The sequence below is a fragment of the Lynx canadensis genome, chromosome A2 (genome assembly GCF_007474595.2).
Source record: "Lynx canadensis isolate LIC74 chromosome A2, mLynCan4.pri.v2, whole genome shotgun sequence".
In the NCBI taxonomy this organism is placed as follows: domain Eukaryota; kingdom Metazoa; phylum Chordata; class Mammalia; order Carnivora; family Felidae; genus Lynx; species Lynx canadensis.
The window spans coordinates 79808329-79827416 of record NC_044304.2 but is presented as its reverse complement, the minus strand read 5'-3'; the positions used below and the strand labels follow the sequence as shown (position 1 = coordinate 79827416).

The 19088-nt window shown below is 39.5% G+C and overlaps 1 protein-coding gene across 1 annotated transcript in view; it reads right to left on the bottom strand.

The window, feature by feature from the left end:
* ORC5 (origin recognition complex subunit 5) overlaps positions 1-13276 on the bottom strand; it is an 81245-nt gene extending 67969 nt beyond the window's left edge. The window contains exons 1-3 of the mRNA XM_030307796.1: positions 13117-13276; positions 9332-9424; positions 8006-8206 (exon numbers count right to left, since the gene is read on the bottom strand). Coding sequence (XP_030163656.1) covers positions 8006-8206; positions 9332-9424; positions 13117-13188 — 366 coding nt within the window. The 5' untranslated portion in view covers positions 13189-13276. The remainder of the gene's footprint in view (positions 1-8005; positions 8207-9331; positions 9425-13116) is intronic.
* Between the last annotated feature and the right edge of the window lie 5812 nt (positions 13277-19088).

Sequence of the window (19088 nt, the reverse complement as noted above, 5' to 3'; positions counted from 1 at the left end):
CAAAATAAGTTTGTGCCTCTGTGGTTGCTGTAACACATCATCACACAAATGTGGTGGCTTGAAACAGACTAAAAATTTATTCTCTCACAGTTCTGGAAGCCATGTCTGAAATCAGTTTCGTGGGGCCAAAATCAAGGTGTCTGCAGGGCTACACTCCCTCCAACAGCTCTAAGGTAGAATACATTCTTTGCCCCCTCAGCTTCTGGTGGCTGCCAGTATTCTTTGGCTTGTGGCTGCATCACTACATAATCCAAGGCCAACACCTTCCAGTTTCTCACTTATTCTGTTTGCCTCTGCTTCCATTACCTGGCTGCCTCTTTTATGTGTGGTTTAGTCAAACCTCTCTTTGCCTCTCTCCTACACAAACATTTGTGATTGCATTTTGGGCTCGCCCAGATAAACCTGGTAAATCTCCCCATCTCTAGATCCTTAAGTTAATCACATTTCCAAAGGCCTTTTTTTCCAAGGGGCCACTTACAGGTTCCAGGGATTAGGACCTGATATACTCAGGGGCCATTATTTAGCCTACTGCAGTGCCCTAGTAAATGAAATTCTCATGGTAACCAATGAGCTGAGGTTTTGTGATTTTCATATACTTGTTTAGTATCATTATGAATTCATGGATTTTAACACATCTATTGTGCTTCCATCTACTGAATTGACTGTTCTTTTTGATGGCCAAACCATACCATGTTTGGCCAGTGGAAACTAGTTTCTAGATCCTTTTTGTCCCCCCCAGCTTTGAAATATAACTGACATATAACACTGCATAAGTTTAAGGTACACAACGTGTTGATATGATACACTTAATACTGCAAAATGATTCCCACCATAACTTTGGCTGACACCTCTATCACCTCACATAATTATCATTTCTTCTTCATGGCAAGAACATTTAAGGTCCACTCTACTCTCTTAGCAACATTCAAGTATATATAACACAGTATAGCATTAACTATAATCACCATGTTGTACATTAGATTCCCTAGAACTTACTCACCTCATAACTAGAAGCATGTACTCTTTGACCAACATCTCTCCATTTCCCTTATCCCACAGTCCCTAGTAACCAACCATTTTACTTTGTTCCTGAGTTTGGCTTTTTAGATTCCACCTAGAATTGTCTCTGCCAGACTTAGTTCACTTAGCATAATGCCCTCAAGGTCCATCCATGTTGTCACAAACGGCAGGATTTCCTTCTTTCTCATGGCTGAACAATATTCCATTGTATGTATGTATATGTGTGTGTGTATATATATGTATGTGTATGTATGCATATACATATATATGCATGTATACACACATACACACACACACACACACACACACAAAATCTTCTTTATTCATTCATCCACTGATGGACACTTAGGTTGTTTCTATGATTTGGCTATTGTGAATAAAACTGCAATCAACATGGGAGTGCAGATATCTCTTTGACACCCTGATTTCATCTCCTTCATATATACACTCAGAAGTTGGGTTGTGGAATCATATGGCAGTTCTATTCTTAATGTTTTAAGGAACCTCCACACTGTTTTTTCCATAGTGGCTGTACCAATTAACCTTCCCCTAAGAACAGTGCACAAGGATTCCCTTTTCTCCACATCCTCACCAATACTTATCTCTTGTCTTTTGGATAATAGGCATCCAATAGGTGTGAGGTGATATCTCATGGTTTTGATTTGCACTTCCTTGATGATTAGTGATGTTGAGCACCTTTTCATGTACTTGTTGACCATCTGTATGTCTTCTTTGGAAAAATGTCTATTCAGGTCCTCTGCCCATTTTCTAACCAGATTTGTTTTGTTTGTTTTTGCTATGGAGTGTACAAGTTCTTTACATATTTTGGATATTAATCCTTTGTTTAGTAGATGACTGCAAGCATTTTCTCCTATTCTGTAGAATGCCTTTTCATTTTAGTGATTATTTCTTTTGCTATGCATAAGCTTTTTTAGTTCAGTGTAGTCCTACTTATTCTCACTTTTGTTGCTTGCTCTCTTGGTATCATATTTTAAAAGCTGTTGCCAAGACCACTGCCAACGAACATTTCCTCTAGGTTTTTTGTTTTTTTTTTTTCCCCTAGGAGTTTTATGGTTTCAGTTTTTACACTTAAGTCTCTAATTCATTTCAAGTTCACTTTTGTGAATGGTGTAAGACAGGGGTCTAACTTCACTCTTCTGCATGTGGCTACCCAGTTTTCCCATTGCCATTTACTGAAGGCACTAGCCTTTCCTCACTGAGCATTCTTGGCTCTCTTGCCAAATATTAGTTGACCGTATGTATATGGGAAGGCTTATTTCTGTGCTCTCAATTCTGTTCTGTTGGTCTGTTTTTATGCTAGTACCATACTGTTTTACTATAGCTTTATGGTATAGTTTGAAATTAAGAAGTATAATGCCTCAAGTTTCTTCTTCTTTCTCCGCACAGCTTTGGCTATTCCATCTTTTGTGATTCCACACGAATATTAAGATTGTTTTTTCTATCTCTGAGAAAAACGTCATTTGAATTTTGATAAGGATTGCACTGAATCTATAGATGGCTTTGGGTACTATGAACATTTTAACAATATTAATTCTTTCAATATGTGACCTTTTGTGTCTTTTTGAAATGACCCTAGTTATAATGACAGTTACCTAGCTTTCTATTATGGCAAAATGTTGTAGGTTTATCTCGTGCGTTTTCTTCTCAGAACTGAAGTAAAGAAAGCTGGCGTCTTTTTTAAAAAAACATTTACACTTTATTAACAAATCCTACTAGAAATTATGATAATTTAAAATAGGAATAGGGGCGCCTGGGTGGCGCAGTCGGTTAAGCGTCCGACTTCAGCCAGGTCACGATCTCGCGGTCCGTGAGTTCGAGCCCCGCGTCGGGCTCTGGGCTGATGGCTCAGAGCCTGGAGCCTGTTTCCCATTCTGTGTCTCCCTCTCTCTCTGCCCCTCCCCCGTTCATGCTCTGTCTCTCTCTGTCCCAAAAAATAAATAAACGTTGAAAAAAAAAAAATTAAAAAAAAAAATAAAATAGGAATAAAATTAAAATGCAAAGAATATAATATTATTTCCCTAAGTAGTCCAAATTGTTTTGTAACTGTTTTATTAATTAACAGACAGCTTGAAACAATCTATGTGAGTAATCAACTTAAGATATTTCATTTCTAATTAGACAAAATAAAGCTAAAATTATTTACTGCTAAAAAGCTATAAATTAGTTTCTCTACTATGCAATTATGCAATTTCCCCATCAATCTCCATTTAAATAACTCTCTAATCCAGGACACAGATTAATACAAATAACTGGTCTGTTTTTATGCCCATTTTAATGCAAAACACAAAGCTGAAGCAGTAAATTAATAGTTCATTCTTCTAATTTAATTTAGTTAACCCACTATAATGATTTTATGATATTCTAATAAACGATCCTTCTTCAAAAGCAGTTAACAGATAACTAATATTCAGAGAGATAAAAAATTTTAATTCAGATCCAAACATTTATCTTAATAATTTACACAAAAGCATTCTAATAGACACTTAATTTGCAAGTTGGTTTACTGACTAGAAAATACTCTCCCACCTTTCTTTATTCTAAGTATTGAAACGTACCAATTCATATATTAAAAGGCTGAACAGTCTACAGATGTACTCCTAAAAATTTTCCATACTAGGGACGCCTGGGTGGCTCAGTGGGTTGAGCGTCCGACTTTGGCTCAAGTCATGGTCTCACAGCTTGTGAGTTCAAGCCCCGTGTCGGGTTCTGTGCTGACAGCTCAGAGCCTGGAGCTTGCTTCGGAATCTGTGTCTCCCTCTCTCTCTGCCCCTAACCCACTCACATTCTGTCTCTGTCTCTCTCAAAAATAAATAAACATTAAAAAAAAAAGTTCCACACTAAACACCTGGAAACTTTTTCACACTTCATGTTTAGTCAATTAACAAGTACTTACTGAATACCTACTTTTATTCACTGCATCTGAAAAAATGAGTGGGGCCCTACTTATTCATCAAGGCTGTTCCTAGAATTTTTTGTTGTTGTTGTTTTATTTAAGTAATCCCTACACCCAACATGGGACTCAAACTCACAATCCTGAGATTAACAGTCTGCATGCTCTTCCAACTGAGCCAGCCAGCTGCCGTTTCTACAGTATTGATTTTTTCCTCCTACCTAACCTCCTACCTAAAGACATTCAGCTTTGCAACTCTCTTTGTTGTCATCCACATATACTGAGGTCATTCCCTTTCATTCTTTAAATATTACAGTTTCTTACTAACACTTCTCTAATATAACTCCTATACTTTTTGGATATTTCAAAACCCACATTAATGACCCCCTTCTGATATGGACTCTTAATTCCTTAAATTCCTCTCCACCAGTGATCTTGTCTCCTACCTTATCTTACTGAAAGACCAACTTATTTCTTAGAACATTGGTTTCTGAGGTATGTATGACCTGTGGCCCCCTGGGGGTGGGAAGGGTGGTCCCTGATACCCTTTCAAAAGGTTGGCAACGTCAAAACTATTTTCATAATAGTACTGAAATATTATTTGCCTTTTACACCATGTTGATATTTGCACTGATGGTGCAAGTAATGGTGGGTTAAACTAGAGTTGCTTTAGCATCAATCAACTTAATGGTGTGAAACTATACTAGTAGTAGCTGTATTCTTCACTTATTCACTTGCATTTTAAAAGAAATTATATTTCCGCCTCTGAGAAGATGAAGTATATACTTTTCCCTATTTCTCCTAAGTAAAACTAAGAATCTTGAATACTGTACATAAAACGAACAGGGTTATGAAAGGCAGAGAGAAGGCAGGCCAGCTAGGATGGAGGAATGACAACTCACCTTAGAGAGTATATTGCCTGAGCTGTCTTTTTGGCACACATAGCCCATATGTAGAGCTGAAGAAGCCAGCAACACAGAAAGGCTAATGAAAATATGCCAAAAAAGCCCCACCAAAACCCTGGTTTCCCTAGTCAAAGGACCAGGAAAAAGAGAGGCTAGCAAGACTTCCAGAACACTGCAACTTCCTCAAGTTTTCTTTATACATCACTGATTTCTTCTCTGTCCTCATTTGTTTTTCCTTATCTCCTCATCACATAACCAATGGGTTGCCCCAAGACTCAGGCACTTGACTCGCCTCTTTTCTACTCACTCACCCTCTTGGTGAGCTAATAGCCCCTCAGCTTTAAACACTACTACCTCTAAGGGCGTCTCAGTGATCTCAGTCAGTTAAGCATCCAACTCTTAATTTGGCTCAGGTCATGTTCTCATGGTTCATGGGTTTCAGCCCCACATTGGGCTATATGTTGAAACTGCAGAGCCTGCTTGGGATTTTCTCTCTCTCTCTCTCTCTCTCTCTCTGACCCTCCCCTGCTCTCTCTTTCTCTCAAAAAAATTAAAAAAAAATTTTTTATTAAAAAAAAAATAAAAGGACTACTACCTCTATTCTCATAACTCCAAATTGTAGTTCCAAAATGGACCTCTCTTGACCCAAGACTCTAGTGTCCAAGTGCCAACTGAACATCTGTACTTGATTTAACATGCCCAAAACCAAACTCCTGATCACTCCTTCCCTGCCCAACAAGATCCCACTAAGATAATGACAACTCCATCCTTTCAAGTGCACAAAAACTTCTGAGTCATCCTTAACTTTGTTCTTTCTCTCCTCCTCTGTATTCAATCTATCAGAAAATTCTGTCAAAATATTCCAGACCACTTCTTACCACATCTACTGCTACCAGTCTGGTCTAACCCAACATGATGTTTGGCCTAGATTATCATAAATGCCTCAGAACCAGCTGTATTAGTTTCCTACGGCTGCCATAAGAAAGCACCACCAACAGGGTGATTTTAACAACAGAAATTGATTATCTCATGGTTACAGAAGCTAGAAGTCCAAGATCAAGGTGTTGGCATGACCATGCTTCCTCCAAAGGTAGTACTGGAGGAACTGTTCCTGATCTCTCTCCTGGTTTCTGGTAGTCCCTTGGCTTGCGGCAGCATAGCTCCTATCTTTATGCGGCATCCTCCCTATGTGCATGTCTTATCTCCAAATTTCCTCTTTTTATAAAGACACCGGTCATACTAAATTAGGGGCCCAAACTACTTAACTTCATCTTAATTAGAACTGCAATGACCCTATTTCCAAAAGGTCGCATTCTGAGGTACCAGGGGTGAGAACTTCCCCATATGAATTTTTGGGGGAAAGAATTCAACCCATAATGCTGGTCTGCATGCTTCTATCCTTGTACTCTTCATTTGATCTCAACATTACCACTCTCCCCCTTACTTAAACTAGCCTAACCAGAATGGCCTCCTCGATATTCTCTGAATACACAAAGCATGTTCCAGGCTTTGTATTCATATGTTCATCTCTTTGCCTGGAATACTCTTTTTTCATGTATCTTCATGGCTTACTCCTCACTTCCTTCAGGTTTCAGCTCAGTTACCATCATCTCAGTGAGATCTTCTCTGTCTTCTCTGTTTATTTTTTTTTTAATTTTTTTTTTCAACGTTTATTTATTTTTTGGGACAGAGAGAGACAGAGCATGAACGGGGGAGGGGCAGAGAGAGAGGGAGACACAGAATCGGAAACATGCTCCAGGCTCTGAGCCATCAGCCCAGAGCCCGACGCGGGGCTCGAACTCACGGACCGCGAGATCGTGACCTGGCTGAAGTCGGACGCTTAACCGACTGCGCCACCCAGGCGCCCCATGTCTTCTCTGTTTAGAAAAATAACTACTCTCCCTCACCCAATTGATTCTCCTTTACTCTATTAGCTTTTTATATCTGACACACTACTATTAACCTGCTTTTCATGTATCTTCCTCAACTATACTATAAACTGCAGGAAGGCAAGGGACTCTAATTTGTTCTGTGTTCTATCTCCAGTATCTAAAACAGTGCCTGGCACATAGGAAGTGCTCAGTAATTATTTGCTGAATAAATAAATGAGCGAAATGAAAATGTGGAAGGAACTATTTTATACATTTCAGGAGATGCGAGATGCAAGAATCTGTAAGATTTGGTCCCTTCAGGGAGTTTACAACTTGGCGGTTTTGATAAGGCATTATATTAAAATTTAATTCCAATTCCAGAGATAATCATTTTTTTAAAAAGGATTAAAGTATTATAAAAATCCACTAAAACAGTACACATTTTCAGTTGTCTGCTAATCATTTTCACATTGATATAACAACTACGATTCAAACTTAGCCAACCAAAAATCAATTGATTCATCTTTCCCCACAAACCTACTCCATACACAGTGGAAGAATTTGACCGTTGCTGTGTTTTCCATTTATTCCTTTCTGCATCTTCTGCCCCAAGTCTAGTCCGGGCCCAAATTTCCTCTAATTTAAACAGCTATAAAAGCCTAAAAATCATTCCTTTAGACTTGAGTCTGTCATTGCTCACCGCCTCCCATCTATTTAATATGACTTGCATTTTAAACATATTTGCTGCTCTAAAATCTCCACTACCTCCTCACTGACTAGTACATGAAACAGAGCACTTTAGTAGTTTTCAAGACACTCTATTTTCTGCCTCCCTTACCTTCCTAGCTTTTTTCTCCCTTCATACATTATCACCCACCAAAACCAGACTACTTTCATTCCCTGGCTTCCACTGCATTTGCATGCCTTTCCTTACATAATTCCTAACATCTGCAATTCCCCTTCTTTAGTTTCTTCCTATAATCCTCTAATTATCCTTTCAGGTCTATCTCAAATGCTATCACCTCATGAAGCTGGACCACATATGCCTTCATCAGTACTCTGCGTCTCATGGTTATCACTTACCACACTCACACATGATCAGATGTAGTATATGTCACAACTCTTCCATTACACTGAAGTTCCCTTTGGATAAAAAATACATCTAAAACATTTCTGTATCCCAAAAGCCCCTTGCACAGTGTGCTATACATAATGAGACTCAAAACAAATATACAGAAATTGACCCAATAAACAAACCAGTTTTCAAATAGATGATATAATGAAATTAAATTACTTACGATATATACAGTCTGATCCTTGAGACTTTCAGCTTTGGTTACTTGTTTAAATAAGCGAACAAAATCATTAAATGTTTCACAGGTTATGTGGGTAGAACATCGATTCTCTGAAGAACTAAGATGATTCAATTTGTTTAAAATTTGTTCTAAGAGCAGCCTCAAGGTAAAGCATTCAACACAATTCACAAAGACATGTGGGAGCTGAAAACAACAACAAAATGTTAACAGAACAGAAAACACACATATCCAGTAATGGCTCTGCTGGATGTTCTCCACTTGTCCTTCTGATCTACATCTCCCTGCCCACCACCATTCCCCAACCTGCTCTGTGTCCCAGGAAGCTAGCCACTACAGACGATATCATTCACTCTCTCATATTTTCTGGCTCCAGTTGGATTCAGCCAACAAGAAGAACCAGGGGCCTGAAGGAAGCGATAATAGAAAATGAATATTCCCTTACCTCACACCCTATCTCAGTGGCCCACAGTTCCACCATGGCTACATTCTTCTACCAAAGGCCACAGCTTCAGCCTGGCAGCCCCTCATCTAAAGCTACAGCTCTTGCTGTGAGCTGGTAACAGCACCCTCCTACGGTCCATTCAGGTCCAGGGAAGGCTAAAGCTCTCCGTGCTTTACCACCCCTTATTGATTCCCTTAACATTTCTTCAGCCTTTGTACAATAGTATCTTCATTAAACTCACTTCAATTATTTCAGTTTGCCATTTGTTTCCTACGAGGATTCAGAGCAAACTTGTACTTCCCTCTAAAGAATTCTTACCAAAAAAACCCCAAGTACGTGTTAAAACTCTTAGTAGGAATTTCACACTAATTTTAAGGTAATATTCTAATGATGAACAAACCTGGATCAAAAAGAATTTTAAGAGTTTGAAACCACAGTAATCCCCCTATAAGGATTAAGCTAGCTTTTCATTTAAAGATCAAAATGGAGGTAATTCGAGAAGTAACAAGGAAATAAAGACTTGCTTACAAATATAGTCTGTTCTCAAAATGAAATTACAAAAGCAGTACTGATCATTCTGAGAAAGATACCTTTTGGCATCTGGCACAAATAATGGGACCTATAACTATTTTTAGTGACATTCCACAAATTTCAACCAAGAAGGAAGCCTTTCTTTCTCTTTCAGGGTAACAATGTAACTAAGACTACTTTATACTTCTTATAAGGCCTCTTTTACCCTATTCCCTTGCAAACTAGAGTCCAAAATATCCCAAACAAAATTTAGTCTGAAATGCCTGGGTGGCTCAGTCAGTTGAGCACCCAACTCTTGATTCTGGCTCAGGTCATGATCCCAGGGTTATTCTTACCTCTAAAGTTTTCAACAAAGTTTGTGTTACATAGGTCTTTCCACTGGCAGTATGCCCATAAATAAAAATTGATGGAAAGCTGAAATGATGTCTCTAAGAGAGAAAAGACAAGTATCAGTCCATACGTTAAAAAAACAGAAAATAAACAATTATCTACTCATGAGAAAGGTTTTCATGGTAAAGTAAAATATTCGATCCAAATTATTTCAACAATGACCATACACTGGATCTATGTTCACACTGTGAACTTACTTGAGTTCAATCCTAAGCACATTCTCTATTAAGCACTTTATCTATTAAGATTAAAATTTCTGGGGTGCCTCAGTCGGTTAAGTGTCTGACTCTTGATTTCAGCTGTGTTCATGGTATCATGGTCATGAGATCAAGCCTTGCATCAAACTCCATGTTGGGCATGGAGCCTGCTTGGGAATCTCTCTCCCCCTCTGTTCCTCCCCTGCTCATGTTCTCTCTCAGGGAAAAAAAAAAAAAAAAAAAAATTTAAAATTTCTGAAAAACTATACTTGGCATATTTAGTATATACTACATATCTACATGCTATATATGCAGTATATATGTATTTATACTTTTTATTACTGTGCAGGTTCATATATAAGAACTCTTATATTTTCAAATTTACAGATTTCAGAGATATTTCCAGGATAACTTTACCATACTCCATTTTTATCTTAACTCTTTATTTTTTTTTTTCAACGTTTATTTATTTTTGGGACAGAGAGAGACAGAGCATGAACGGGGGAGGGGCAGAGAGAGAGGGAGACACAGAATCGGAAACAGGCTCCAGGCTCCGAGCCATCAGCCCAGAGCCTGACGCGGGGCTCGAACTCACGGACCGCGAGATCGTGACCTGGCTGAAGTCGGACGCTTAACCGACTGCGCCACCCAGGCGCCCCTTAACTCTTTAAAGAATATACTCCCACAGTCTGCAACTTCACTGTACATTTTAAAGCGTCGAAGCTAAGTATATATGATCACAAAGTTGGAAGGAATTTCAAGAGTCTCCTGTTCTTAGGACAATTTACCAGATACTTTAAAATTATACATACTACATTTAGCCTGGCCTAAATGTACACATTTCATCAAATAAAACAATGATGAAATCTACATAGCATATATTTCAAAATACATATTCCCAAGATCTTCCTGCAATTTGTTAAGAGTCAGGTGCCTAGTGAAAAGTAAAGATTGTCAAACGTCCTTCTATTGGTCTCATTAATACTACAAACTCATTAATACTACAAATATGTTTCATTCATTTATTAGACACCTACCAAATGTTGAAAACTATAATAATGCATTGAAGAGTACAAATACCTGTTAAAAGACAATCTGCGTTGGAAGAGTTCATAGTCCAGTGGGACACAATCATTTTAAAAAATAATCACAAAAAAATTGGATGATGCAATTTCCACAAGAAAGTAGAGTCTCTATGATCATCATCATCACTGCATTAACAGTCACATTTATTACATACTAGCCACTAAGTTACACATTTCCTTTTGCAAGACAAATCAGGGACTAAGATTTACACAGGAAAAAACTTTTTTTGTTGTTTTTATTCTTTTTATTTTTTATTTTAATGTTTATTTATTTTTGAGAGAGAGAGAGGCAGAACATGAGCAGGGGAGGGCAGAGAGGGAGAGAGAGACACAGTATCCGAAGCAGGCTCCAGGCTCTGAGCTGTTAACACAGAGCCCAATGCGGGGCATGAACTTACAGACCATGAGATCATGACCTGAGCCGAAGTCAGAAGCTTAAGGGACTGAGTTACCCAGGCACCCCCTTTTTTTTTTTAAACTTTTTAAAAAAGTTTTAGTATTTATTTTGAGAGAGAAAGAGAGAACAAGCAGGGAAGGGACAGAGAGAGAAAGAGAGAGAGAGAGAGAGAGAGAGAGAGAGAGAGAGAGAGAATCCCCCCAAGCAGGCTCCACACTGTCAGCACAGAGCCGGACGCAGGGCTTGATCTCACGAACTGTGAGATCATGACCTGAGCCAAACTCAAGTCAGAAGCTTAACCGACTGGGCCACCCAGGCACCCTTCCCAGAAAAAACTTTCTAACTGCATATCTCCATGGTAAAAGCAGCCCCAAAATAGAATTAAGATGGATGTTTTAGTATACAAACCCTTTAAGTTTATACCTAACAATCTTGTGAATTAACTGGCTCAAAAATGCTATCCCAAGAATTAAATGCATGCTTGCTGAACATCTCTACTATCCAAATACCTATAAAGAGAACGTCAAGACATCGTTCAGGAAAATTTTTCCAAACTACACTAAAACACTCCTTTTCTAGAATCCTACCACATTGGTCTGCAGCCACCTTTTGAGGCTTAGTAATATTCCACCTTTAAACATCTTTCAATTGTTACCTAGAATTATACTGAACTCTTGCACTGTTACTTAACCTTTCATGGCCATGCTTAAATCTTCTTAACCAACTGTAATAGGCCAGGATCTGGCACAGTGCCTCATATAGAGAAGAGGCTCAGTAAATACTTATTTGCTGAGCAAATAAAAAAAATCTGCTTAGAAATATGAACCAGGGTTTTTTAGTTTAGTTTTGTTTTTTTCCAGTTTTTTGCATCTCGCACATGCACGGCACCTTGAAAAAAAAGCCATTATTAATATTGTTAAATATGATTTGTAGTAAGCGCAAAGGTCAAAACCCTTTCTGTGACCAACACCAAACCCATACCAGTCATCTCTGTTGCCCAATATTCTCTTTCTAGAGGACTGCTTCTAGTTGTGGTGATCTGGGCTTACCACTTCCAAGGAAGGAATGCATAAAGCATAACCAAGAAAGTATTTCAGTGACGATATGGATAACTCTAACTGAAAGCATGATAACCAGAATACTAACTGAGGATGCAGTCATTGGCCTCTTACTTCCCTCACTACTGTGCACCTTTAGAAGAACTTTTCCATACTTCACAGACTCAGACTGTCACCCAACATTCTTAGTTGGATACAAGTACTTAAGAAAGCAAACCAGAAGATGGCTGAGAGGGAGGGATGAGTCTAAGCCTAAACTCTCATTTCCTCCCCTCGCAGATAAGACCCAAGTCTGATTAACTTAACTCCATGCCTAATTAATGAAGCTGAAGCAAAAGGCTCACCAAAAGCCACCAGAAAACAAATAGATGAAATTGTGAACTGGTGAACATTACCTCCTAAAGATGGCACTTACTTACCCTCCTCTCACAAGCATCACCTGAACTGCTGGTCAAAAATTCTAGACAGAGATCTCAAGGCTTTGCAATTCTGGAAAAGCTACTAAAGTCTTAAACCTGAAGACTGCCTTGGCTCTCACGAGTCTTGCAAACCACCACCTATATCCAGGCTTCATTTACCTCAATGAAACGGGCCAACTTACATTCGGAAAAAAAAAAAAAAAAAAAAAAACTGCAAACACACCTGTTGTATAAAGTCTTGTTCAGCTGGGGTAAGATACTAAGCAACTTCCAGTAGCTACTTTGGGGTAACCATCTCAAAAGCGTGGCGTGTGTAAACGAACACGTCCTGGGCCAACATCCTGGGCCAACGTCCTGTGGTGCTGCCTGTGCCGTTTTCTTGTAAAGGTACTAATAAGTTACTTTGGGTGTAGGAGTAGGGTAGGCCTACAACAACCCCTGTTCTCAATGCAAAAATATGGAGTATTGCCCCACAATCCAAACACGAAACTAAAAAACAATTAGAACATGTCGCAAGGCCACGGAAACGTTTGCCTCCGGGATTTGGAAGAGAAAAGATAGTTTCACACAATACCTCTCCAAACAGGGACTGCAAGGTGGACACTTGGGACTCGCGACAAAGCACCGTGTTTTCCAAGTGAGGCATTCCGGCGAGTACCACAGGGCAGCGCAGCACCCAGCCAGCTCCAGGTCCAGCTCCAGCACCCAAGCCGCAGCCTCACCTCCGCCCACAGTCCCGGCTCCCGCCGGAAACCAGACTTGCGAGGTTGTGGGCGGGGCCGGCGTGCCCGTGCGTCGACATGACGGCAGCGCGCACGCGAAACGTCACCCCGCCCTCATCTTCCAAGGTCCGAGCGGCGGGACTTTCTTTTTCCTCTTCGCTGTGAGGTTTTGCTTGCGTACTGTTGGTGTTTGGGCATCTCGTTTGCAGGTGTTCGCCGTCCAAAGGCCAGGAGAGCACGTGGGGATGGATGAACCGAAAAACGCCTGGAAGGAGCTACGGGCACTGCGGGTTCCTAAGGACCCGCGACCCCGTAGCTTTGATTTTTTTTTGCCTGCAAAAACCTTGAGTCCCAGGAGCTCTCGTTCCTTAGGCGCCACGAGGGAAAGAAGGCAGGCATGGAGCTGAGGCCCCTCTCCTTATAGGGGCATGAGGAAGGCGGACTGAGATAATCGCTAGTCTAAAGATGGCCTTTTTTCCCCTATGAGGGTGTCAAAATTAGAGGTCTCCAGTGCAAAGAAAGGGTGAAATGGGGTTGAACATACAACTTGGAATTACTAGTCTTCGTGCAAGCCTGAAACCATACCTGGCAATGCCTTTCCCTCCTGAAGGGAGGAAGTTCCAAGGTGTGTTGGTGAGGACGCCAGGAACAACAGTAATGCTACCTTTAGCATAAGGCTTTCACCTGTATTTATTCCAGGAACACCTACTGGAAACCAGATACAGGATGATTCTGGAAATGAAAGACAGAAGTAAACAAATGTGGAAGAAGAGAACTTAGGGTCCTAAAACCCCTAGGTTGGGGCCACTGACTCTTCTTAAGAACAGAGAGAGACCTTGGAAAAGTTGAACCATTGATTTTGAACTTCAACTTTCTTTTCATAAAATGGGGATACTAATAGCTGGGGTATTGCTAGGAGTAAAAGATTATATACTTAGGGGTACCTGGGTGGCTCAGTTGGTTAAGCCTCTGACTCTTGGTTTAGGCTTAGGTCATGATGGGGAGGGGGGTGGTTCAGGAGTTGGGGCTGGCATAGGGCTCTCTGCTGTCAAGGCGGAAACCGCTTCAGATTCTCTGCCCGCCCCTCCGCTGCTCCTACGCTCTCTCTCAAAAATACTAGTGTTTTTTTTTTTTTTTAAAGGTTATATACTTCGTGTCTGGTATATAGAATTAATTGTGGACATCATGGTCAGAATCTTGTGGTGGCAAAAAGGATCTTTAGTTATTCTCTAGTTTTTAACTAAATGATTTGTTTACCAAACAAATATAGATGCTTTAGTCCCAAAATATTGGCTGATAAAATGTGCTTTCAGGTTATTGTTTTTCAATCCCATTCTGAAGTCTAATATGCATTGTGATATACTGGCATCCCAGGCTAGTAAAATATATATTAATTGTTTAAAAAGTAATCAGGCAGAAAGAAAATCTCATATAATGGTTGTGGAATTTAGCCATGGCATCAGATAAACTAGAAGTAAGCCCTAATGTAGATGGAAAACCGCAACATTTTGTTAGAGCGATAATCTAATTTTGTGAAAAATGTCATCCTCCTTTTCTGATCCTTGTCGTTTTCCCTTTCACCAGATCTTCACCCTGTGCAAGCCCCTGTAGAACCTGCTCTCCTTCCTACCACTGCTTTGCTCACCTCATCTGCTTCTCTCCTTTGATGTTTATTTTTGAAAAAAAGAGAGAGAGAGAAAAAGGATGAGCATAGGAAGGGCAGGTCCAGAGAGGGAGACACAGAATCTGAAGCAGGCTGCAGGCTCTGAGCTGTCAGTACAGAGCCAGACATGGGGATTGAACTCATGAGCCATGAGGTCATGACCTGAGCCAAAGTCAGATGCTTAAACGACTGAGCCACCCAAGTACCCCTATCTGCTTTTCTTCTTGAAGCTTGCTTCCCTTCAGCCATATGCACCCGTGCTTTCTCTGGGCATGCTCCAAGTTCTTGTGCCTAGACAATTTGCTCAACCTTATTCCTGTGGCTCACTTCTCAACTTGGGTCTCTGCTCACATGTTACCTTAAGGGGCTTTCCTTGACCACTTAAGTCTCTGCTGTGCCCACTCCCCCCCCCCCTTTTATTTTCCTTTTTTTTTTTTATTCACAGTACTCATTAAATATGTATTTTACTTGTTTATTGTCCATCTCTCACTAAAATGTAAGGTCACTGAGGAACTGAACCTAAAAAAGTTCCTTGTACAGAGTAGAAACTCAATAAATAAGTATTAAATTAATTAATGACTTATTCCAAATGGCTAGCATGAGTTCTTGTACAGAGTCGATGTTTAGCCACATTTGCTTAATGAAATTAACTATTGAAAAATTCTTGCTAAAGTAAAACATCATAAAAAGCCCCAAATGTCTTAGTTCCAAAAATGCTTTCTGTGCCTTAAAATATGGCATCCCATCTTTACTCAGCAGTCTAGTATAATAGTTTTTGCTACTTTGAAGACTCAAAGTATAAATGGTTGTCCAAAAAATAAGCATATAAATAAATAAAATTGGGTTAAAATCTAGGCAGTTTATTCTGAAATTAAGCTACTGTTAGGTCCTTTGGCCATTTACTGCTAAGGAAGTTTGAGTGTGAAGGACCAGCATGGTCTTTAGAGATTGGATGATGTATGAGTGCTTGACTGGCTCAGTTGGAAGAGTGTGTGACTCTTGATCTCAGAGTTGTGAGTTTGAGCTCCATGTTGGGTATAGAGATAATTAAAAGAAAGAAATTAGGTATTATATCCTCAGTACCACATTACACTTTTGTAAAATCCCTCCAGGTGGGTAAGGACATTGCTTAGGGTATTATCTGAAAGTAAACCAAATATTGAATTTTTTTCCAAAATAAATATATTTTAGTAACATAAATACTGATTAATAATTATCTATGTTCACATTTATATTAGGAGAAAACATAATATGAAGGAGATTTTAAAGCAATGTCATACTAAGGCAGATTGCTGTATTTTATGTACCTTCTCTAACCTTAACTTATTATAAATCTCTCTAGTTCAGTCTAAGCATGATGTCCACCTCTTCTGCACCTTCCATTTACCAGCTGTGATAGGCAGAGTAATGGTCTCCCGAAGATAGCCTTGACCTAACTCCAGAACCTGTGAGTATGTTACATTGATTACATGGCAAAGGAGAATTAAGGTTGCAGGAGGAATGACCTTGACATGGGGCAATTAGACTGCATTATGCAGATGGGCCCAATCTAATTACAAGAGTCAGGAGAAGAGGTAAGCAGAAGGAGAATGAGAGATGTGACAATGTGAGAAACACTTGGACTGATGTTGCTGGCTTGGAAATGAGAGGGATGGGGGCATGAGTCAAAGAATGCAGCAGCCTTTAGAAACAGCAAAGGGCAGGGCGCCTGGGTGGCTCAGTCAGTTAAGCATCCAACTTTGGTTCAGGTTATGATCTCAGGGTTCGGGAGTTCAAGCCCCACATAGGGCCCTCTGCTGTCCTCACAGAGATCCTCTGTCCCCCTCTCTCTCTGCCCTTCCCCTGCTCTCTCTCTCCCTCAAAAATAAAAACTAAAAATAACTTATAAAAAAAATAGAAATAGCAAAGGGAAAGAAAATGAATTCTTCCTGAGAGCCTCCAGAAAGGAATGCAGCCTTGCTGAAACCTTGATGTTAGCCCAGTGAGACCCATTTCAGACTTCTCACTTCCAGAACTATCAGAAAAGTAATTTGGGCGGTAATTCGTTACAGCAGCAGTAGAAAACTAATGTACCACCTGTTACATTACATTAGAGTTCATTCTGGTCTTCTGCTGCATTAAAATTTATAAACACTCTACTCATTAGTACTCATCTTGGTTAGTCTTCATAGTAATCATGTTTGGAAATAATTCAGGGGTGTTAAAGTGGTTAGAAAGACACCTTGTCTCTACTCACAGACTTTAAGAGTGAGGATAATGAGATACCCTGAAGTATTATAACTTTTTTAATGCATCAAAATTATGAAACAACTCTTAAACTGACATCAAACGTCAAATGCAAAAATGGTAGAAATTCAAGGAATAGTTAACAAATCTATCGCGGGAGATTCCAACTGAACCTCTCTAAACTACTGTTAGATTAAGAAGACAAAAATAATAAGGACATAGGTTTGAAAAACATAATTGACAACCTTGATTTACCAGACATACGTAAAACTATGCAACAAAATAAAGAATTCACCTTTCTAAGCACACACAGCACATTTACTTAAGTTGACCGCCATGTTCCAGGGCATGGCAAATCTAAACAAATTTTAAAGCATTGGAATTATAAAGATCTCATTGCGATTCAATAAAAATAGATGTTAATAATTAAAAGATAAAAAATATCCATAGGTTTGAGAATATAAAAACATACTTTTCACTCAAAGAAATACCAGACTTAAAAATTTTTGCATACTGAGTGATAACAAAAATAATTCATAGCAAAACTTGAGGAATGTAGTGAAAGCAATACTAAGAGGGAAATGGAAACTTAAAAACTGGAAATTAAAGCTAGCAGTCCATTTTAAGTAGTAAGACTTAAGATAAACTCAAAAGGGGTTCCTGGTGGCTCAGCTGGTTAAGCATCCAACTCTTGATTGGAGCTCAGGTCATGATTTCATGGTTCATGGGCTCTGTGTCAGGCTCTGCGCTGACAACATGGAGCCTGCTTGGGATTCTCTCTCTCCCTCTCTCTGCTCCTCCCCTGCTCATGCTCTCTCTCTCTCTCTCTCTCTCTCAAAACAAATAAATAAAATTTAAAAAAATAAAATAAAAAATAAAGAAAATTGGGGCGCCTGGGTGGCTCATTCAGTTAAGCGGCTGACTTTGGCTTAGGTCATGATCTCACAGTTGGTGAGTTCAAGACCCACGTCGGGCTCTGTGTTGACAGCTCAGAGCCTGGAGCCTGCTTTGGATTCTGTGTCTCCTTGTTTCTCTGCCCATCTCCCACTTGTGCTCTGTCTCTGTCTCTCAAAAATAAATAAATGTAAAAAAAAAAATTTTTAAATAAAGAATTTTTTTTAAAAAAAGAAGAAACCCAAAAATGTAGAAGGGAAGAGAAATAAAGATAAAAATGAAAACTTATGATATACACAACAAATATCAGTTAGGAAGAAACAGTAAAGCCAAAAGTTTGGTTTTGAAAAAAAAGTAACAAAATAGCCCACAAAGACAAAAATTAATAATAGTGTGAGTGGAAAATTCTACATAAATATACAGCTAAAATTACAGAGAAAACTATAGAAAATACTACCGAAGGAGAATGCTGTTGGAAAACTTGATGCTACTAAATTTGAAACCTTAGTCCGATGGTCTGAATGTTTGTGTACCCCACCCCCCAACACACACACACAGTTCTTATGCTGAAATCCTAATACCTAATGTGACAGTACTAGAAAGTGGGGCCTTCTGGGGGTGATTAGGTCATGAGGGTGGACCTCTCCAGATGGGATTAGTGCTTTTATTAAAAGAGATCCCAAAGAAATCCTAACCTCTTCCAACCTGTGAGGATATAGTACAAAAAGGTCGAACCAGGAAGAGAGCTCTCACCTGATATGACCATGCTGGCTGGCACTTTGCTCTTGAATTTCCCAGCCTTTAAAAATAAATCTCTGTGGTTAATATGTCCCCCAGTCAGTGATATCTGATTATAGCAGTCTGAATTGACTAAGACTGCTGTTTTGGTTTTTGTTTTTTTCAATTATTTTTATTCCACCCTCAAATCTTGGTCTTTCCTGTGGACTTACAATTCAGAGGTGGTCTCCCTCCACATTCTAGCCTCTCCTCCAGATACAGAATGCTGCTTTTTTGTTACTTGCTGCTTGCCTGTCTGATCAG